This window comes from Myxocyprinus asiaticus, chromosome 18 (genome assembly GCF_019703515.2).
Source record: "Myxocyprinus asiaticus isolate MX2 ecotype Aquarium Trade chromosome 18, UBuf_Myxa_2, whole genome shotgun sequence".
Lineage (NCBI taxonomy): Eukaryota > Metazoa > Chordata > Actinopteri > Cypriniformes > Catostomidae > Myxocyprinus > Myxocyprinus asiaticus.
Genome location: NC_059361.1, coordinates 39,240,569 through 39,264,380, shown reverse-complemented (window position 1 = coordinate 39,264,380; position 23,812 = coordinate 39,240,569). Strand labels below are relative to the sequence as shown.

The 23,812-nt window shown below is 38.6% G+C and overlaps 1 protein-coding gene across 2 annotated transcripts in view; it reads right to left on the bottom strand.

Moving 5' to 3' along the window:
• LOC127456453 (ras GTPase-activating protein 2-like) overlaps positions 1-23,381 on the bottom strand; it is a 94,136-nt gene extending 70,755 nt beyond the window's left edge. The window contains exons 1-2 of one of the 2 annotated variants that reach the window (XM_051724968.1): positions 23,050-23,381; positions 2,190-2,313 (exon numbers count right to left, since the gene is read on the bottom strand). In XM_051724968.1, the coding sequence (XP_051580928.1) occupies positions 2,190-2,313; positions 23,050-23,107 (182 nt within the window). In that variant the 5' untranslated portion in view covers positions 23,108-23,381. The remainder of the gene's footprint in view (positions 1-2,189; positions 2,314-23,049) is intronic. The other variant, XM_051724966.1, reaches the window with a different exon arrangement.
• Positions 23,382-23,812: the final 431 nt, after the last annotated feature.

The window sequence follows — 23,812 nt, the reverse complement described above, 5'->3', positions numbered from 1 at the left end:
ACAACAGGATCGAATGGAAACCGAGTTATGAAAAAAAATTCATTAGAAAATGCCTTAAGCAGCTTGGAAAAACTGCAGAAAATTATGTCAAGCCTTTAGACAATTAGCCAATTAGCCTCTGGTAAGCTAATTGGCTAATTGGAGACAACTGGTGGTCTACCTGTGGAGGTTTTTTAAGACCTACCTTCAAACTCAGTGCCTCTTTGCTTGACATCATGGAAAAATCAAAAGAAATCAGCCAAGACCTCAGAAAAAAATTTTGGACTTCCACAAGTCTGGTTTCATTCTTGGGAGTAATTTCCAAATGCCTGAAGATACGATGTTCATCTGTACAAACAATAGTATGCAAGTATAAACACCGTGGGACCAAGCAGCTCAGGAAAAAGACGCATTCTGTCTCCTAGAGATGAACGTAGTTTGGTGTGAAAAGTGCAAATCAATCCCAGAACAACAGCAAAGGACCTTGTGAAGATGCCGGAGAAAACAGGTAGACAAGTATCTATATCCACAGTAAAACGAGACCTATATAGACATAACCTGAAAGGCTACTCAGCAAGGATGAAGCCACTGCTCCAAAACCACCATCAAAAAGCCAAACTACAGTTTGCAAGTGCACATGGGGACAAAGACTGTACTTTTTGGAGATGTGTCCTCTGGTCTGATGAATCAAAAACTGAACTGTCGTTATGTTTGGAGGAAAAAGGGTGAGGCTTGCAACATCATCCCAACCATGAAGCATGGGGGTGGCAGCATCATGTTGTGGGGGTGCTTTGCTGCATGAGGGACTGGTGCAATTCACAAAATAGATGGCATCATGAGGAAGGAAAATTATGTGGATATATTAAAGCAACACCTAAAGACATCAGCCAGGAAGTTAAAGCTTGGTTGCAAATAGGCCTTCCAAATGGACAATGACCCCAAGCATACCTCCAAAGATGTGGCAAAATGGCTTAAGGACAACAAAGTCAAGGTATTGGAGTGGCCATCACAAAGCCCTGACCTCAATCTTACAGAAAATTTGTGGGCAGAACTGAAAAATCGTGTGCGAGCAAGGAGGCCTACAAACCTGACTCAGTTACACCAGTTCTGTCTGGAGGAATAGGCCAAAATTCCAGCAACTTATTGTGAGAAGCTTGTGGAAGGCTACCCAAAACGTTTGACCCAAGTTAAACAATTTAAAGGCAATGATACCAAATACTAACAAAGTGTATGTAAACTTCTGACCCACTGGGAATGTGATGAAAGAAATAATTCTTTCTACTATTATTCTGACATTTCACATTCTTAAAATAAAGTAGTGATCCTAACTGACCTAAGACAGGGAATGTTTTCTATGATTAAATGCCAGGAATTGTGAAAAACTGAGTTTAAATGTATTTGGCTAAGGTGTATGTAAACTTCTGACTTCAACTGTATATTTCTTTAAATCATCAAGTGGTTAAAACAGCTTCTTTTACTGGTCTCATGTGGATTCTGTTAATTGAATGAGGCATGCAGATATGGGTAACACATTTTGATGTCACACTGGAAAATGTTTTAAATGTAGGACAACTTGCGTCACGTATTAAAATGCTCCTCAAAATGCTGGCGGTGTCTGAATGTTTGCAAGCAATATACTGTTGCTTAGCTCTTTTAACCTTCTTTCTAGCCCCGAGTGAAGAATGAAGAAGAATTTCACCACGAGTGTGAAATCTGAGCCTTAAATCAGCCAAGTGGGCAAAGCTATTGCCTGACACTGATAATCACAAAATGGCAAAATGTCAGCCGATTAATCAGCCTTGCTGATATATCGGCCTATCATTGCAGAAATTACAATTTCATCTTAAAGGTTTTATTTTAAAAGTTATTTTGCATTACACACTACACAGAGTTAAAATCTATCAAGTATCAATATTCTGTTAAATACAGTATGTGAGTAGTGAGTCATGGGGACACACATACTGTAGCACATGAATGGCATCGTTTCCTGAGAATGACCCAAAAAGTGTTGACGTTCTTGCTAGAATGTATTACTTGTACATGTTATCCTGTCTCTCATACAGGTATGGATGTTTTGTAAAGCATCATAAAAACTACATATATGAGAAGTGCTGTCCTTGTAAGTGAAATATCATTACCAACAGCACATGGTTTTGCACCGGTGATGTTTTTGTGCTTGTGTGTATCAGAGTGTGTTTTTACAGTCTCACCTGACACTCTTCTCGTAGACTTTTGTGCGGTATACTTCCTCCTGGTCCAGACTTATGGTACAGAAGGTGCAGAGGTCACGGAGGCGGTTTGGCCCTGAGCTCAGACCTAGATGCTTTGCTTCGCCTGTGGAGAGATTACAACAACTTTTCATTCACTTCTATCGCTTTTATACCAAGCTCTATCCCCTTACCCAACCCCTACCCTTAAGCCAAACACTCACCTATTTGCATTTTTACATTTTCATTAAGTTTACAAGTTAAGCTCAATCGACAGCATTTGTGGCATTATGTTGATTACCACAAAAAACTATTTGACTCATCACTCTTTTCTTTAAAAAAAGCAGCAATCGAGGTAACAGTGAGGCACTTATAATGAAAGTGAATGGAGCCAATTTTTGGAGGGTTTAAAAGGCAGAAAGATAAAGCATATAATTTTCTGAAAGTACTTTACATTTATTCTTCTGTTAAAACTGGTGTATTATTTGAGCTCTAAAGTTGTTTATATCGTCGTTTTAGGGTCGGTTTTACGGCGAAACGTCGTCATGGCAACGAAGTTGTATAATTGGATATAACTTTACACAGAAAAGGTTAGTAAGTGATTTTATCACACTAAAATTGTGTTAACATGCATAGTGTTGACATCTTATGACTATATTTTTGAAACAGTGAGTATTTTAACATTTACCAACTGGCCCCATTCATTTCCATTGTAAGTGCCTCACTATAACCACGATTTTTGCTTTTTTTTAAATAAACGAGGGACAAGTTGAATAAAATGTTTGTGGTAATAAACATTATGCCACAAATGCTGTTGATTGAGCTTAACTTGTATTTAACCCAGAATTTTGCTTTAGGGCGTTGTTTAATACAGTATGTTTATTAAGCCATTTTTCTTGTGGTGAGACTGTGGTAGGCAAAACCCACACAAACACATTCCTCTTGGCTCAGACTTCATCATTCACTTTACTCACAGAGGATATTAATGATCTGAACATTACATGCAATGAAATTAGAGGTTTGTTGGTTGTGGGGTCAGCAGTGTACACTAACACACACTCGTACAGTCACACGTGCTTGCAGGAGCGCTGTGGTGGTGCATGGGCTTGAGGCGGATGTGGCTGATGTACGTGGAGCTCATCTAAGATGTGGTTACAGACGAAAAGCATTCACTTCCTCCCAGCATGCACTTGGCTTCCAGAAGAGTGCTGATTCAAAAGATCAAATTCAAACACACACACATACACAACCACATGCATTAATGTGTCAGAGGGCAGATGTACGCATGGCTGATTTTGACCTCATAAACTTAGCAGAATGACAGAGCTAGAGATATTTCCTCAACTCAAGAACAATTAATAAATATGAAAGCACCTTGTAACCTCTTATAAGTTACAGATTTACATTAACAAATTATAGTAATTCTCTATTTTAGTTCTGACCCTTTAGTTGTTTGTCTCCTCTAAAAAAATGCTGGAATTTTTGGTTAATAAAACCTAATTTGGCCAGTTAAGCACTTGTTGTTTTCTTGTTAAGTATGGCTCTATCTGAAAACTAGTGATTAAACTGACTTATTATACAGTTCTCTGGTACTAAATATGTTAAGTTTAATGTTTCTTGTATAAATCCACTGTCTCTTCCTTCTCCCATAATTATTTTTTCTTCCGTATTTATTAAAGGTGCACTCAGTAACTTTAGTTTTTGTGCCATCTTGGACTTACAGTGACACCTAGTGGCTTGGATGCAGCATAATTTAAAATCAATAGTTTTCAGTTTCAGATGTCATTGTAGAAATGATTACTTTAATCAATGAGTGAAAGTGTCAAATAACAGGACGATTACTGAGATCAAGCGAGTAGTATTTGTCTGGTCATGTGATTCTAACATGGCAGCCCCCATGTGTGGACCCTCTCCATGTAGAATAAAACAGCTTTTATAAGGTTACTGATATGACTGGAGTCTTCATTTTAATGTGAGAGGTCATGATTTCATGCATATATTGCAAAATTACAATTCATGTCTTTAGGAGTTCAACTTTTTTAATGAGGAAAAAAATAGTGCACCTTTAAATAAGTAGCGTTATAAAAAGCTTTTATATAAATATAAATGTAATGTTAATGCAATGATCATCATCCGTTATTCCTTATTCGATCAACAGTTGAACACAGAATTTATGTTTATAAAGGAGGTTTGCATGTTTAATACAGCCATGACTGTTTTGCGTGGCCCATTATCCCTAAAATTAATCCTACAAGAGATCCATCTATTCTAGCTATTCTTGACTCTTCTTTTTGAATGCACAAGAAATCTGCAACACACACCTTTAGCAATTACACAGTTTCCCTCTGTTTCCGGCACACACACACACACACACACACACACACACACACACACACACACACAGGCACACACCTCTTCCCCTGCACCACTGAGAAAACAACAGCTAATGCAACACTGAAGGGCTCATAATGATGCTTTCAGTAGACACAGATAAAGACTCGGAGGAAACTAAACTCCCAATAGAACACTGCCACAGGGAGTCTGTGATAGCAGCCCGTGCCTTACAGTTAACACTCTCTGCACACACACACACACACACAGGTATGATCAAGAGAGAGGCAAGCGTATGTTTGGAAACAGAAGTGAACGCAAACTACAAACGTGAGGCCTGAACAAACAAGCTACTCTGAAACGCTAACACATACACACACATCAGTGTCAGAAATGAACTTTTCCATTTAGCCCCCTGGAATGGATTTTTTTCCTAACCAAATCAAAATATACTGTGTCATCCTTTTTGGTCAAATACTTTCAATCAATTCATTCAAATAAACCCTCTATTTTAGTTATTACATTGGCTGTAAGCAGTGCTGTGTAGATTACTTCTGAATTGTAATCTGATTACAAATTACATGACTCAAATAGGAATCAGTAAACCAGTCTCTTGGAATACATTTTAGGTAATCTAATCTGATTACTTTTGACCTTTGATGTCACATGCATTTAGTAGGATAAAATTTTACCATTTTGACAATGTTGCTTAAATGTAAAGTAAAAAGGTAAAAAATGTACTTAATGGATCAAATATTAGAATTTATATGATTTTTTGTGTGTTTTAGTCACTATTTGTCAGTTTCTAAATGAAATAAAAAGGGCAATTAAATGTTTGCAATTTTGGCATTACAAACAGTAACAGATCAGGCCAGTTATATTTGTGAACATCACAAAAGTTGTTGCAAAAGCGCAATGATGTACATATTCTAAGGCAGAGTACAAAAGTAATTCATTTAACTAAACTAAACTTTACCGCACTAATGCAATTGGTTCTGCAATCGGGTATTTTAAAATGTCATTTAATCTAATTACAAGTACTTGATTTTTGTAATCTGATTACATAATACAGATTACATGTAATCGGTTACTACACAGCACTGGCTGCAAGTGACCTATAAATTTAAATCAACTCATATTCTATGCGATATTTCATCTAACTAGACCTGGAATAGAATATTATGAAATGCTGCAAAAAAATAAACAGGGAAATTCATTTCGGGGGCATTTTTGTTACATTCGGTGGCATTTCTGGCCCCTTTACTTTTAGTCCCCATTTCCACCTGGTATAAAGATGCATCTCGGGTGATCCGATCATGTGGTCAGCCCTAAATACAGGTCTAAACAGGGTCTAAAACGTTTTGTGATCGGATCTCAGAAACCACATACAAATGTACTCAAAAACGCATATGTCCACATCGCATTTGAGGTGTAAACAGTAATCCGTCCTGAATGCGTCCCAGCCGCAGCAAAGAACCACCACCTGTCAATTAACCGCTGTGCTAAAACGTAGCTGTTTACGAGCGACTTAATAACCATCCAATCGGAAAATTAAAAAAGCGGATACATATACAATCACGAGAGCTTCGTGGATCTTCTTCAGTGTGTCTGATATCAACACAGATGAGAAGTACGAACACAAGAAGCTCTTTTAATACAGGTAATCCACTAAAATAACAGATAATTCTGCTTGACGTTGCGTTTGTTCTTGGAATAAATTTCAGTCACATCTGGGAGAAACAGTGCACCATTTTTTTCACAATTTCTTTGTCTTTTCTTACTTTGTTGCGCTTTATTATCATGCAGTAACACAATGACACAGTGATTGATGTATGTCGTCATGAAACAGAGACCCTCCCCTCCAATTCTGAACACAGGTGGTCACAGGAGATGCATTTAAACAACCAGGTGTAAACAGCGATGTGTCTCACCTGACCACATGTGATCGGATAACCCGAGATGCATCATAATACCAGGTGGAAACGGGGCCTTAGACTATGACGGACACAAAACTTTGGAGTTCTCTGCATGCAAACATTCACATATGCAGCACTTCTATAATCACACACACACAAAGACATAAACAACACAAAAGGTGCAAAGAAAATGAATACTTAAGGGATACATCTTTGTGCAAAGCAAAACATAATCTTTTACTCCAATGAGGTAACATATCAGTCCCGCAGAACTTTGCATAAAGCTCAGCAGATTTCTGAAGAATTGGAACGCCCGTCATTCACAGTTTACACCTGCTATTCAAGTTTAAACATCCCCCACCCCTTGCAAGTATGTTTATTAAATATTTTGGATAATTTGATTGTACTTTCAGCTTCCAGTAAGAGTGTAGTACTCCTAGCTCCATTTAAAACTTTTTTACCAAATTTAAATACATTCTGCAGAATTCTGTAGATTTTTCCCCAAAAACAGCACTCAAAATGCAAAGTCTGCAGATTTCATTTGGGCCCATTTTAGCTATTGTGATGCTTGTAATTGAACTTCAGTTTTTGAGTATTTAAAAACAAAACGGAAACAAAATGAAACAAAAAGGAAATGAAAAACAAAACAGAACAAAACCAATAACTTCTACCAGACTCTAACATGCCTGCAGGAAAGCTAAGATCTAATCAACAAAGAAAAAATTCAATACCTATTTACAATTCGATACTGAGCAGAAATTCACATACTGAAATCCATTTTGGTTAATTGCAGAAATACTCTAAAGGTCACTGGCTGAAATTGTCTATTCATTAATATTTTTAAGGCAAAATACTGTTATAGTCTACTACACATATCCTACACCACACATGTAAGTTACTTAAAGGTGATGTGTGTTATTTTTTATGTTAAAATAGTTTCTCCTTTCCCAGTTTAACACGCAGAGACAACTATCAGTGAACCATGTGTAGATTGGCGTAAACACTGTGAATGAGCCAACCAATGCAGCAAGTTTGGGGCGGGACTATCTGCTTGCTCGACCAATGGAATACTCAATGGAGTGTTCAAGAAAACTGTTTGAAAACAGTCATCGATCTTGCAGTTACTGTTTGGTGACGTCAGTGGTGAAGAACTGATGCACTTCACACTTGAAGAGTGTTAGGTTGAGATTGTTGAGATGGTAAAGGCTGTTGAACACAGCAGCAGGTTTAGTGTTGGATGTGTAAGCACAGCATGCTGTTAGGGGTATGTGAGGTGACAGCTCCAATCTGCTTTAGCTCTTTAAAGAACTATTAATGTCTAATCCCAGTGCACTGACTGTGAAAACTACAGTGACTCTTGAGCTCTGAGCTGAATTGCTCAGTACCCAGCCCCAGAGACCGGCTGCAACCCAATCCCTGATTACTTTCAGAGGATCTTAACTGTAGATCTACTGGATAGACTGGGAGGGAAAACGGTCCCAATAATTTTAGTTGACTTTAAATACTATATACTTACATGAAAAAGTTAGCATTTGATACAATTATTGTGTATATACATGCTGTTCTGCGAAACTCTTGAAAGATTTGCATTTGTTTCAAATTGGTACAGGTGTTTAGGTTAATGGGTAGGGTTAAAAATTTAATTATGCAATTGTTATTTAAATTTAAGCACAATGTAACAAAACATATGTACACAATAAGAATGCAGATGCCTATTTTTTTATTGCAAGTACATGGTGGTTAAAGACACTTAATATAAATTGACTCAGTAAAGCATTAAGTTTGTTGGTTAGTTTTTGAACATAATTTAGTCAACATAAGAAAATAATTTCACTTGCTAAATCCCAGAAAAACTGAACTCCTGCAGACAACTACAGAATAGATGAAATAGCCAACTTGCTACCTACTTCATGGACTAATTCAGGACTAAACATTGTTATTATCGAAATGGTATACTACTATGAAGATGAGCAGTGTCCGTGGGCCACATGCAACCCTCGAGCGATCTTTTGCGGCCCGCGTTATGATATCCTCATTAGAAATATATTTATCAGCAGCCTAACACATCTGTATAAATTGTGAGGTGTCCATTTTCATGAAGTTTTACGCTAGTTCTCTACATTGCTGAATCATATTAGAGAGGGAATTCAACTGCAAGAGGATGTTACAAATAAATAAAAAATGTAAAAAAAAAAAAAATATCTAAGCTGAGCGGCGGTCGGTCTGCGCATGCGTTCATACACAGTATATGTGCGCTCAAGCGTGGTCTGTCAATCAAGCAAGCACGCTCGCAATCTCACTTAAAAGTTACTCAACATCTGTCCAGTCTCTTGAATAGCTTGTCAATGAAAAAAAATAACAGCTTTACCTACAGTGACAGCGTTGAGCCGCCGTCACGCAAATGCTTTTTAGTGATCTACTTTGGCACAAAACGCTAAGGGGGTTGAACAAATCTTTATGACTTGTCACTGAAGGACTTTTTGTGCTAATTTTGGATATATTGCTCGTGTTTTTGGATATATTGCTCGTGAACACATCTCTGGTGTATGTGATGTTGAACACTCATGGTGTTTACAACAGAACTGATCTATATCAGAAAATCGAACTGTTACACCCCTTATGTTTAAAATAATTACTAAAAGGGATAGTTCACCCAAAAATTTTTATTATCTCATCATTTATTCACCCTCATGCCATCCCAGATGTGTATAACTTTCTTTCATCTGCAGAACACAAACATATATTTCTTGAAGAATATTTCAGCTCTGTAGGTCCGTACAATGCAAGTGAATGGTGGCAAGAACTTTTATGCTGCGTTATGTGCTTTTTGAAGCTTCAAAGTAATCTATAAGACTCCAGTGGTTACATCTATGTATTCAGAAATTAAATGATTGTGGGTGAGAAACAAATCAATATTTAAGTCCATTTTTTACCATAAATCTCAACTTCTGTAAGTCACATGTGGCGCATGTTTAGTTTCACATCTGAAAGTGAAAGTGGAGATTTATAGTAAAAAAAAGTCCAGGACTTAAATACTGATCTGTCTCTCATCCACAGATCTGAGATATTTCTTTCTAAATAATCATAATTTCTCTTCAGCAGAAGAAAGAATGTTATACACCTCTGGGATGGCATGAAGGTGAGTAAATGATTTGAGTATTTTCATTTTTATATGAACTATCCCATTAACTAACATTCTTTTTTTTTTCCTCAGTTGCCTCTGCGACTGAGACCATCAACCCGCGCATCTTTTCACATAGCTTGTTCAGCGCGTTACCGCGGAGACATAGCGCATGTGGAGGCTTCACGCCATCCACCGCGGCATCCACGCACAACTCATCACGCACCCCACCGAAAGCAAATCACATTATAGTGACCACGAGGCGGTTACCCCATGTGACTCTGCCCTCCCTAGCAACCGGGCCAATTTGGTTGCTTAGGAGACCTGGCTGGAGTCACTCAGCACGCCCTGGGATTCGAACTCGAACTCCAGGGGTGGTAGCCAGCGTCTTTACTCGCTGAGCTACCCAGGCCCACTATTCCAACATTCTTAATGTAAAAATGTTAACTTATATATATATATATATATATATATATATATATATAACCAATCAGCCACAACATTAAAACCACCTGCCAAATATTATGTAGGTCCCCCTTGTGCTGCCAAAACAGCTCCAACATTCTGAGAGGATATCCTGTCGCTTACTGGATGTTTTTATGTTTATGGCACCATTCTGAGTAAATTCTAGAGACTGTTGTGTGTGAAAATCCCAGGAGATCAGCAGTTACAGAAATACTCAAACCAGCCCATCTGGCACCAACAATCATGCCACGCTCCAAATCACTGAGATCAAATTATTTTCCCATTCTGATGGTTGATGTGAACATTAACTGAAGCTTCTGAACCGTATCTGCTTGATTTTATGCACTGCACTGCTGCTACACGATTGGCTGATTAGATAATCGCATGGATGATTGTTGGTGCCAGATGGGCTGGTTTGAGTATTTCTGTAACTGCTGATCTCCTGGGATTTTCACACACAACAGTCTCTAGAATTTACTCAGAATGGTGCCAAAAACAAAAAACATCCAGTGAGTGGCAGTTCTGTGGACAAAAATGCATTGTTGATGAGAGAGGTCAACAGAGAATGGCCAGACTGGTTCGTACTGACAAAGTCTACGGTAACTCAGATAACTGCTCTGTGCAATGGTGGTGAGAAGAATAACATCTCAGAATGCTCAGAACCGGTATGGTTGGTGCTTTTTTGGAAGCACAAGCTCTTGTGCTCCATCATTAGAGTTTAATGTGATCTCATGTTACGTTAAATGAGATCAAACGACTATTTGATAATGGAAAGTTTGTCGACAATTTTTTATTGCCAATGTTGTCGATAACGTCTGAAACGATATTCGAAACGATTTTATTGCCAATGTTATCGACAACATCGGCAAAAAAAAAATGTCATTGTCAAATAATTATATAATTGTTCATATCTAATTTTTGTCATTGTATTATGTATAATATATATATTATACATTATATAATATATATTATACATAATACAATGACAAAAATGAGATATGAACCATCAAATTGCTGAAGTGAAATGAACACGTATTTGACACAACATCCCCCCCATACCCCCCCCCACAACAAACAAACTTTTTCTTATCCACTGCTGTCAGTAGATTGTCCATTGCCCGACAAAAGGGGAAGTAACACTTCTATTAATCAGCCAAACAGACAGTTATCAGTGATGCCAATAATCACAAATTAGCCAAATATCTGCCGGCCTGACTAATACATCAACAGACCAGATCATATGCTTTTTGGATAATTTTATATTGCTTAAAACTACCTGTAGACAATAGTTATTGTAAAAGAAGAATGGGGAAAAGGTACAAGAGTAGTGAATCAAATAAGTGAGGTCAAAAAGTCACGAATCAATGAGTGAGAGCCACAAGTTTCTAACAATCGACTTCAGATTGTTTGCAACCTTTCAGCAGGAATGTAGGGTATCAGACAGGGATAAGACATACCCACAACAGGAAAACAGAAAGTCGTATGATGATTTAAATATAACAGACTACCAATTCGTTCACCAAGTAGTGAAATGCTCTAATAAGGGTGTAGAAGTTGGCTGACACAGGAACAATGTGGCCAGTATTGAGTCGTAGGAGTATGTTGTAAGATGGTCATCAGTGAGCCAGCCTATCAGGTTCAGTTCCTCTTTGCTGCCTGTTCTTGTATACTACTGAATGCCTTGCAGTTCTCCAACACATCCCAACATGAAAACAGTCCCTTCGGCTGTTTGTGTATGTGCATACACACCTGTGGGTGGCCGGTGATGGCAACCGCATGCAAATGTGGCCATTTGTGTGTAAAAAGACGGGAAAAGAAAAAAAAAGATAAAATCAGACATTGTGAGCAAAGAACAAAGCCTTTTAGTCCATGAGGGTACTGGTTGGTCCACTCTTTCCAGTGGAAAGTTATGTGGCTCAATATTGCAAGAAATGCGGTTTTCAAATTACCTGTCATAGAGCCGTGCCCACTAAATGCAGTTAAGACTCAAATTTGTCAATAAAACTAGATTTTCACCTACACTGCTTGCCTCTGCAAAACTTGCTCCTGTTATGTTAGTGTTGTGGGTGGTTACTGGGTGTTTTTTTATTATTCCAAATCAAAAGATTCCACCTCAAAAGAGCCCACCCCCTTTCGAGAGAGTTTCGGGCCAGTTGTCGGTATTGTCACTTGCCCTATAGAGCCAATTCTGCGTTTTCACTCAATCTTACATTCTTGTTAATGTGTTTTTACATCTTGCAAACTTGCCGATTTGGATTTCTGTGATGTATTTAACATTGTTGTAGTATATACTGTAGAGGTCGTCTGATATGGATTTTTTAATGGCCGATGCCAATGCCGATATCCAGAGCAGGGTGGCTGATATAATGCATATATTGCACACAATTTAAAAGTAAATGACATATACATAAATTGGTTAAAAAATAAATTCACTTTTATTTAGAATTATATTTACTCAAACTTTCACAGAAAGCTTTAACTTTGCAAAAATTCAAAATAAAAATATTTTACAAAAAATTAGATAGTGGGGCAGATTCACTAAAGAGTTACGCCCATTTTGCGCGTGGTATTTCAACGCAAAAACCTGCATCTTATTCATTAACCACTCGCCATCTATTTTGGCAGACGCAATCAACACTGAAATTGTGCTGCATCTTAAGTATTTAAATGAAGTCATTGTCATTCCTTTCTGCAAACACGCCTCCTTTCTATGTAAATTAGGCTCATTATAAATTGTGCTTCATTCACAAAAACTGGTGCAAATTAGATCGCGTCACTACCACAAATGAAAGCAGGCAGTAAAATTAATTTTATTTAAAAGAGATGTTTGTGAACATTTTCAACCAATCATATCAGCAGTTCTTCAAATAATTATACAATTATGGAGAAGAGCGTTATAAACTGGCATATATCCAGATGTGCGGTGTAGTCAAGCACACTTTCGGCATGTTTAAGAGATGATTTAGGTGTCTGGATCACAGTGATGATATACAGTCCCAGCAGGGTGTGTCAAATACGGTGGTCTGTGACATCCTCCACTATATAGTGCTCAGAATCAGCCAGCAACATCAAAATCGTGCGTGTAAATTACATTCAGCAGCGATTTTGTGGGCGTGTTTGCCTGATCTGCATAACGTATTTGGTGAATCAGGCACTAAACCAGCACACAGTAGTCCAGCAACCACGGATGGTATGTGCGCATTAGCAATCGCATTTTCTCACAAAAGACTGCATCAAACCAACTGTACATAACAGTGAGTGCACAATGAATATGACATTTACTTATAGTGCACGTGAAGCGCTTTTAATTTGAAGATGCTCTATTGCTGCGGAAGCAGTGAGAGCAGCAATCTTCTGACCGCTCAACGTTTACTCGGCCAATTTATACTTCTGCGTTAAGGCTACGCATAGCTGGGGGTGTAGGTAGCTCAGCAAGCAAAGACACTGACTACCACACCTGGAGTCGCAAGTTTGAATCCAGGCCGTGCTGAGTGACTCCAGTCAGGCTTCCTAAGCAACCAACTGGCCCGGTTGCTAGGGTGGGTAAAGTCACGTTGGGTTAACCTCCTCGTCCATATAATGTGGTTCTCGCTCTCGGTGGGGCGCGTGGTGAGTTGTGCGTGGATGCCGCGGAGAATAGCGTGAGCCTCCACACACGCTAGGTCTCCGTGGTAACTGCCCAACAAGTCACGTGATTAGATGCGCAGATTGACGGTCTCAGACGCGGAGGCAACTGAGATTCGTCCTCCGCCACCCGGATTGAGGCGAGTCACTACACCACCACAAGGACCTAGCGCGCATTGGGAATTGAGCATGCCAAATTGGGGAGAAAATGGGATAAAATAATTTTTTTTTTAAAAAAGGCTACGCATAGCTATTATGCTTAGCCTATGCCATAGCCTGACGTGCACCTCTTCAAAATGTAACTGCGTGTCGCTTCGACACAGACCACAACAACTGTGATTGGTGCACTTTATACCAGAGACCGGCCCCCAGGACGATAACAACGATATCTGAGGTAGCGTCATATTTTACCTAAATTATTTTAATATCTATGTATCATATCACACTGTATTTGGACTTGGGACCATTAAAGCAATTGTCTAAATTGGGAGCATCTGCTGTTTTAGTTACAAGCAAAACATGACAAAAGATATCTGTTTACAGTTTATAAACCCTAAAAAAAAAATTCAGGGTTTTTCCTTGATATAAATTTGAAATGTGAGTGAAATAATATGTGTTGTATTCTACTCGCAAACTTTCCGATCTGCATGATGATTTGTCTGTATTTTTGACAGTATTGTGTAAATAATAATATTTCATAAGTTATGGAAATCAAACACTTCTAATTTGTCAGCAAATTAAAAAGCACCTGATAAGAATTGGTTATATTGCCTATAGGCATTGAAAAGTCTTTAAAATGACACCCATTTAGAGTTTGCCAAGTAAGCAGTTATTAATTAATTTGATGATTTCTTTTTCAGCACAGAACATCAAAAGTAAGCCAAAATATGTATTTATTATTATTTAAGCGACTCAATAGCAAGCATACAGTATTGTTCTCATTTATTTTATCCCTGCAATACAGGCAACATGTTTAATAAATAATATGTGGCCTACCTACATGTTCACATACTTTGAACTACTTTTTAATGCTACAATAATTTAATAAATACTTTTGAATCCACAAATTGCATTGCTTTTGTTTATTTATGAATGTATAATTAGCATTTTGGCTGTGTACTCACAGAAAAACGCAGATACCAATGCAGAACTATAAATGCAAACCAGCGTGTTGGCCACTACACAGAGCTTACATTGTAGGTTCAACGCACAAGTTTAAACCAGCCTTAAGAGTGTCACAAACTGAACGTTGCACAACATTTGTGAGTCAGAGGGACACAGTTTTGATCCAGGCTATAATAAAACATGCTTAAGAGGAATATTTATGAGCGCTCCACAGAAAGAAAACGGATTTCTGCAAGTTTAGTTTAAACGAGATATCCGCATATCTAATAGAAGTTTTATTGATATTTACCTTTTTATAATTAGACAAGAGAGTTAACAGTTACAGAAAACTGTTGGGGGGGGGGGGGGGGGAGAGAGAGAGAGAGAGAGAGAGAGAGAGAGAGAGAGAGAGAGAATAAAACACCCGAGCTCTTCAAACATCATGAGCTTTAAAATTCTGGTAACATGATGGCACGTAATAACAAAACGTACTGTGAATGATCATTTACATGTCAGCCGATTTTCATCACTGCTGCGGTCTGATAAACGAATTGGGCAAACAGGAAAATTCTGAAAATCAGCCGATTTATCAGCCTTTGCGATATATCGTTCAAACACTAGAATTCTGCTGATTTAAACTTATCGCCAAAGTAAAATGATCTAGCTAGGCTAACATAAGGTTTGTTTAAATTGCGAGAATAACTTGTCATAACTTTTAAGGCATCTGTAAGAACGAGCAGAAAATTATCAACCAATCAGTAATGTTTCATATCGAATGCCTTCATTTTCCAGACAGCTAGTTGTTTACATGAACATGTAACATTTAATAAAAAATATAAATATTATTCCTGGCATATATACATACAAATATGCATTGCTTAAAAAAGTTTATTGGTTTTTATGTGGGTGCCTGTGAAAATGTTGGCAGGGCGAGTAAATATCAAAACTACTGCAAAACATCCTGACATATTAATCCTGTAACTAGGGAAAAAAATAACATCCTCTTTACAATTCAGTTTTTAACTCAATTTTAAACAACTAATATTCAATAAAATAGCAATATTTTCAAAAAAGAGGGGTGGTTTACCAATGTGAGTCACTAAATCAAGTATGACTGCTTCAGTGAAGCAATTCAAATCATTACATGGTAATTTCACAGAATGTTATATTTGTGTTTGTTGAGGTTGTAACCCAATTATCTGTTATGCTACATGTTGACATACATCATCTTTAGGGCACTTACATAGATGAAGTCATCGCTGCAGTGTGACGCACTACAGACGTGCTTAACTGTGTACTGCTCAATCAAAACAGTAATTCTGAAACTGTGGTGTACTTCTGTGAATGAAAAAGCCATTGAGCAGCATTCATTCACCACACAGACTAATGGGCAGTAGCCATTATCATACATAACAGTCAACCAACTACATACAACACAAAAAAAATGCCCAGTCCACATCCTTTCTTTTCAAAAACACTTTAAAGCCGAAGTGTCATTTCTGTGCCACGAGTATCACCAAACGGAATTGCAAAAAGAATGATTAGAGAAACTCCGCCGGTCTTCCACTGGTTGTACAAACAGATAGTCCCTCCCCAAACTCACACCATTGGCTGAGCCAATGTTGCTGTGTAAAATAAAGTTTTAATAGCACAACAGAGCCACACTGTACACTTTTAGGTTTAATCAACCACATTAAAAACACCTTATCCTGTATGTTGTCCACGGTCTTAATATGTGACCCACGAACTAACACGACTACAAAAAATTAGAGATTGATCAATCGTTCTGTCGCTTGTGTTACGCCATCCCCTTTGACACAGGCCAGACAATCAGATTTGATAGCACATGATTAATGTCATGGGACATGTTTACAGTGAGTCATTCAGTCTGTATCTCCCTCATTTATCCAGGACAAAATCATTTCAGTCAGGTCGGCGAAGGACTGGATAGGATGTGGTTTTGTGGTGTGTGACCTAAAAACAGTTTTTTCAGAAGGCTCAGACATTTTTAATGCAAAATATTTTTTGACAGTGTGTATTTCACTGTTAACAAAAAGTTCTGCAAGGTAACCTTAAAAATGTGGTAACATCTAAATTTACCTGACAAATTAAGTTACATCAACTAAAGTAATTTTTATAGGTTAGATAGATCAAGTAAAAATAGATCCTTGAAGTCACAAATGCAGGTCCCCAATTTTTTCAGTGTAAAATGGTGATTCTTATGACACATTTCAAGAAAATTTCCTAGTTAAGTCCAAATCAATATAAAGAAAATAGGAAATTTTATTTTGCATAAAGAAAACGTCTCGGTTACGTATGTAACCTCGGTTCCCTGAGATGAGGGGAACGAGACATTGCATCACTAAGATGACGCTATGGGGAGTGTCCTAGACCTAGCTAACCTAGTTGAAACCTTTCTACTATAACGGCAATTCTAAAATTGGCTATAGTGTTTGACCCCTGCCCTTTTAGGCGCGAAGCTGCCCGGTATAAAAGCAGGCCCGCAAACACCATTCCTCTGAATTTTCTGACTGAGGGACAAGAGCGCATTGCTTGCACCTCAAAGAACTCTGAGTCTTTAGTGTGGCCAGCTTACGCAATGTCTCGTCCCGCGGAACGGCGACCAACATGAGTATGCTACAAGTGAATGACCCTCATGGTGGGCCAGGAGGGGAACACTCAGAATGGATATATACTATAGTCATATAGTATGAATTAACCCCTTCACGAACCCAGTCGGGAAGGAAGTTTATTTGTCATGAAAGTGCCTGTGACTTTTGGGAAATACAACGTTCTGAATGCAAGCAGTTGTGTAAAAAGTCAGGGAGCCCGTACTTAAAAAGAGGGGCATAAGTATATCTTTGGCCAATGAAATAACAAGCACTATAGACAGAGATGACTTGCTATGAGAGTCAGTGAGCCCTGCGTCCAATCGCTCTTAAAGAAATTTACGAATTTCAGGTATGGGGCAGTTCACTGGGTCTTTGCTGTGTGACAAGCACCAATTAGTGAACACATTCCACTTCAGAGCATAAAGGCGTCTCGTGGACGGTGCTCTAGCCTGTAAAATGGTGTTCATAACTGACTGAGCCAATTGTGGCTCATCCGCTGTGCTCCGTTCAAAGGCCACATGTGTAGGCTTCACAGCTCTGGCTGGGGATGCCAAATCATGCCTTGTGTTTGAGAGAGAAGGTCACTCTTCAGCGGTATTTCCCATGGAGGCCCATCCAGTATTTCTACCATCTCTAGAAACCAGGATTGATTGGGCCATTTTGGCTCAATTAACAGGACTGTTTTCATGTCCACATGTCTGCTGCTGACAGAATACTTGCATTTTGCCAGCCATACATGGGCCAGCGCATCCTGGTGACTTATATACGTAACTACTGCTGTGTTGTCCGAACAAATCAGAATGTGGTGATTCACGATGTCGGAATGAAAAGCTCTCAAAGCTAGAAGGACAGCCAGTAGTTCTTTTGGCAACTCTCCAGGTGTCAAAAGTCAGGCATCCATCACACACCGTGCCCCAACCTGTGTTGGATGTATCTGTGGTCAGCACTTTCCTTCGCCAGACAGTTGCCAGTCACCACGACGCGCATGCGCCCGAGGCTCCAGGCGCAATGTGGAACATCGCTTGAGTCAGTACTGGAAAGGTCTCATGTGTAACAGATCTAACGGTGTGACGGCGGATGCTGCCGCCATAAAACCCAGCATTCTCTGAAATGACTTCAGTGGAGTCGAGACGAACTCCTAAAAAGGAGAATTACTGGCTGGGGAAAAGTGTGCTTTTCGCCCAGTAGACATCAGACCAGATTTTCCATATGGCAAAGCAGCAAGTCTCAGTGTTCGCTCAGTAGTGCCTCTGATTGGCTAGTAATAACCAATCGCTGAGGTAATTCAAAACACGCACACCGTTCATTTTCAATGGGGCGAGCGCCGCATCAATACATTTCATGAACGTGCGGGGAGTCAGAGACAGACTGAAATGAAGGACTTTAAACTGATACGCAGTTCCCTCGAACACGAATCTAAAAAGCCTCCTGTAACGTGATGCAATTGGTACATGAAGTATAGTCCTTCAGATCTATTGACGCAAACCAGTCCTGAAGATGGATGTGCGATAAGATCTACTTCCGAGTTAACATTTTGAATGGGCGTGTCACACACGAGCCATTCAAGCGTCTCAGAACTAGAATGGGCCGAAGCCCACATCCTTCTCTAGAACAAGAAAATAATGGCTGTGAGACGGAACCATGGAAGACAGAACACCGTATATATCTAATTTAGTTTTAGATATACACAATATCACAATAGCTTATAAGGATACAAAACTCCTGCCGAAGCGCTGCGGGGAATCAGGATGCTGAAGTGGCCCATTCACCAGCGAAGCGTCAAGCAGCAAGGAGTAAATGTTCGCCAGAACACTGCAGAGGAGCGGAGATTCTTCTTGTTGCCGTGAAGATCCCGCACGCTGACTCGTGTAAGTCGAGTCAGCAAGTAGTAGAAGGCTTCTAGACGAGAGATGAATCGCTGTCTTGAAGGAAGAACACTCTGAGAAATGGTGTTTGTGCGCTCGCTTTTATACCGCCTAAAAGGGCAGGTCTTAAACACCATAGCCAACTTTAGAATTGGCATTATTGTAGAAAGGTTTCAACTAGGTCGTGTAGAAGGACACTCCCCATAGCTTCAGCTTAGTGACGCAATGTCAAGTGTACTGAGTCGTAAGGGGACAAAGCATACATTTAGGATCATTAGGATTTTTTGCATTGTGACATTATTTTAGGGACACTTCAGTACATTTTACCCCTTTAATTCTCATTACCGCAACATGTCGGATGTTTTACATTTACTATTCCCATTGTTTTCAAAAATGATCCTTCTCATTACTTTAACACAGTCACTTTTTACTATTTTACATTCAAATAGATGCTGTTGTACAATTTTTTTTATTTTTATTTTTTATTAAAATCAGCAAAAATGAAAGGCAGTACCAAGACAGTACTACTATAAAGTACTTTCAAATTAAATAATATATTTATTTATTTTTTACTGTATCCCTTTCACTCATGCAACCAGGTAAATTACAGGAAAATCATTGGGTTGCCTTTACTGGTAAATGTACCAAATGTGCTGTTCACACATACCATCAATAAGGAAATGTATAGGTAATGATAAAATTTAGAATTAAGGAAATTTGTCAGCGCAACATTTACCAGTATTTTCAAAAGGGCCATGTTCACACATGACTTCTAAACTGGAAATTGTAGGTAATTTTCTGGAAAAGGCTGTATGTGTGAACACGACTAATGATGTAAAGAGGATATCATGACCATATCTTCTTGCATTGAGGTTATGAGAATATGGGGTAAAATGTGTGTAACTGTCCTGAAAATATGTCGCAATGTAAAAATCTTTATGACCTAAAAAAATTGTATTTACATTTTTAATTTTCTTAATTCAAAATTGTATTTCTTGTTTCTTTATTTTGATTGTGAAGTAAAATAGGACCAGGACATTTTCGTGACGGTTTCGTGAGAATTGCCCAGAAGTGTTCTAAAACATAAGATAAAGTAAAAGTAAACTACCTAGCCTTTTCCTCAAGTATTTCTGAACATGAGGGGTGATTCAGAAGTACTCTGTAATTTCTTGAGGAATTCCCCAATTCTTCCAAATAAGCATGTTATTTATTAGGACGTGCACTACACATGACATAGCTTAATATTTTCTAACCTTATCACATCATATACAGTAAAGCAATCTTTTATGTGATCTTACATATACACTAACAGCTACACAGTGATCAAAAAGAGTTAAACAAAAAAAATATATATATTTGCGCATCACAGCTCTGCACACTCTGGTCATTCTCTCAACAAACTTCATGTGTCTTAAAATGTGTTTTATTTACATTTTGAAGAAGCTCACACAAATGCTGTGTACTTGCCTGCTTCTCCTTCACTATCAAGTGTAACTCTTCCACTTCAAACACATTTTTAAATTTCGATTTTAGCTCTGTAAAGAAATTCATACCGAGGAGGCACAATTTATATTAGTCAACAAAACTAATTTCATCATGTATTTATGCATTAGATTTTAGATCAGGTTTACTGATAAGTTACTGAGAAACAACAACTCAGTCAAGTGTGTTCAAACTTTCACAGATATTGTATATTTTTATAAAATTGCTGCTGTAAACTACATCCAATTCCCATTCTGCCCAGTTATTTACTGTGAACTTTTGAGAAATGTTCTCAGTATTATTACTTTACACAATAACACCACCATATCGGAATTGACCTGAAGTTGGGTATTTCAAGCCAGCCCACAAATGCCCTAAAAGTCCCAACTACTATACCCACTGACTTCCAAAAAATCTGCTCCCTGTCTCTGAATAAAATGCCCATACATCCTCAGTGTCGCCAGCTGTTTCAGTACAGTGGCAAACCCAGGCTATTGAGCGGTTACTGTACTCAAAAAAGCCTACCCTCATCCAGGTGGCAAGATAAAAGGAATGTTTTTCACACAATCATACACGTTTCATACAGGCAATTTAAAAAAATAAAAAAATGTTCCTTAAGGACTATACATATGAAGATGAATTTTAAACTGTTATATTTGGATTATAAAAGGGTTTAATACTGCTGTAAAAATGATGAGTTATTCTACTTCACTTGACTTTTGCAAAATCATATGGATGAGGCTTCCAGTGAGCTTAAAACCACATTTTTGATTTACCATGAAGTCACTTGCAACACACCAAAGGTTTCAGTTCAATTTTTTTTTTTTTTTTTTAGGTGGGTGAGGGGTGGGAGACAATAAAAACACAAAACAAGTGCCGATGTTAAGAACATATGCAGTATGTTTAAATAAAACTATCTTAAGTTTACCACATAAAATCAACTCAAACTATTAGGAATGCTCCTTAGATCGAAAAACAGTCGATAATCGCCTTATTTTATTTCAGACACACCACAACCTTCCATTTGCCTGATAGTTTCAATATCACTTGTCATATCCCTTATAAACAAGTAAAAAGTACTTTGGTAAGTGATAGACTTAGAAGATAATATACTAGTACTTTGACACCAAGGTGCTGAATGATAATACTAAAGTACCATGGTATTTACATGGTTTTTCAAGGTACTTCCAAGAATGCCGTGGTACTACCAAGGTATTACTACGGTACTACCTCCAAAAATCAATACCTTGGAACTTCTTGATAATTTTGGTTAGCTAGTAATTCCCTGGTACAAGTGGGCACTTTACCTCACATCCTATTGCTATCGTCTCAGTCCCTGACAAAAACAAGGCCTATTTTACCACAGTTATTATTATTATTACTGTCAAAATCATAATACACTAATATGGGATCTCCTTCAAACAGTGTAAGCAGCTTTCAGAATCGTTCTTTCACTTTAATTTCTTTCTTTTTTCTTTTACATGACAATAGCTGCTAATACAAAGTTAATACCTTTTTATTAACTGTAGTAACTATAGTATTGTGGCGAATGTTGGTATATTTTTGTCATATTTCATATAGTAACCTAGTAAGTCACAATGATAACTCCACTTCAAATTTACCACGTTTTACTTTGTATTACACGTAAAACCACACCAAACTGTCAAATAAAATAAGGAAATTACATATATTAACTATTTGTCGCAGTGTTCGCGTATTTAACGCGATGCAACAACTTCCGTCCAGCGCAGAATTTGTCCAATTTCGGCGAGGATCCCCACCGTCCCCCACAACCTCAGTCCGGGTAAGAATGAATCAACCAAACGCCAACTCCAGTGACATGAACAACGCTTTAGTTCGAATGGCAGGATAAAGAACAAGATTACACAGATACACGAATATACAAGTAAATAAGGCGGTTGTAAAGGGGGATCAGGCTATAGAGCACGTTAGCAGCAATACGGCTAACTTACAGATCCTGGGCAAAGGTTGGATATTTATCTGTAACTGCTGATTTAAATACGATTTAACTGTAAAATATCCCTTACAATGTGAACTATACATCGTAACCACGGGGATGTGCTTAAAATGTGGCAAACAGCTCTGTTTTTCAGCGCCCCATCCAGTAGCCCTGTCTCTGTGTGTGTGTGTGTGTGTGTGTGTGTGTGTGTGTGTGTGTGAGTGTGTGAGTGTGTGTGTGTGTGTGTGTGTGTTGCTCCTGCCGCGCCCCTCTTCTCCCCCGTTCCCGATCCTTTTCGCTCTGGTTCTTTCTTTCCTAAACCCGCTAAACACGCACGCACGCACACGCCAAACCTCGCCGTTCAAGCAGCGTGTCGCACTTACAGATCTTTCCTCGGAGGCTCTGCAAAATCCGGATTTTCGTGTCGTCTTCTTCCGCCATGGTCCGCAAGTTTCGTCTCTGTACAGTACATTCAACACTTATCACATCCGTTTATGAATGCAGGCGCACTGACGGACGGCCCTCTGCAGCGTCACCGGCTCAGCAGCTCGATTGGTCGCGACGCCAGACCGGGGATGTGTGTGCATGAACTTCACACAGGCGGCAGAAGCATCGTTTAGTCAAAACAAACGGAAGCCCTAGTGGAGGATGAGCGATAGAGCAGATGAACTCGGAGGAAAGACTCATGTGGCTGTGCGCTTCAAAAGGGAGTGAGCTTCCTGCCGAGACAACCACAATTATGTCTTGGTAGGCAGCTCAGTAGGTCTTGAGACACAGCCATTGTGTGGGAAGATTTGAAAGCAATGCATATCTGCTAATAGTCTGATAGACTTTGTTTTTACTTTAATCCTCAGTGTATATTTAATGGAAACTTATCGCTAAATGATCAAGTAAATAAATGAATAAATGCTATTTGAGTGGCTGTGTGTGTCAAAATCTAGTGAGCTGACTACCAATACAACACAGTAGGCACATGTAATGCAAACGCTATGTAGTCATCTAGGTTTTGAGTGTGGATAGATGAAAAAAAGAGTGCAGATGTGTCTGGATTTACACCGTTTGTTATTTGATATAAACCATTAACTTTTTGTGTAGTTTTAAGTACTTCCAAACTAAATGATTGAACCCCCCCCAAGAGAGGCTTTG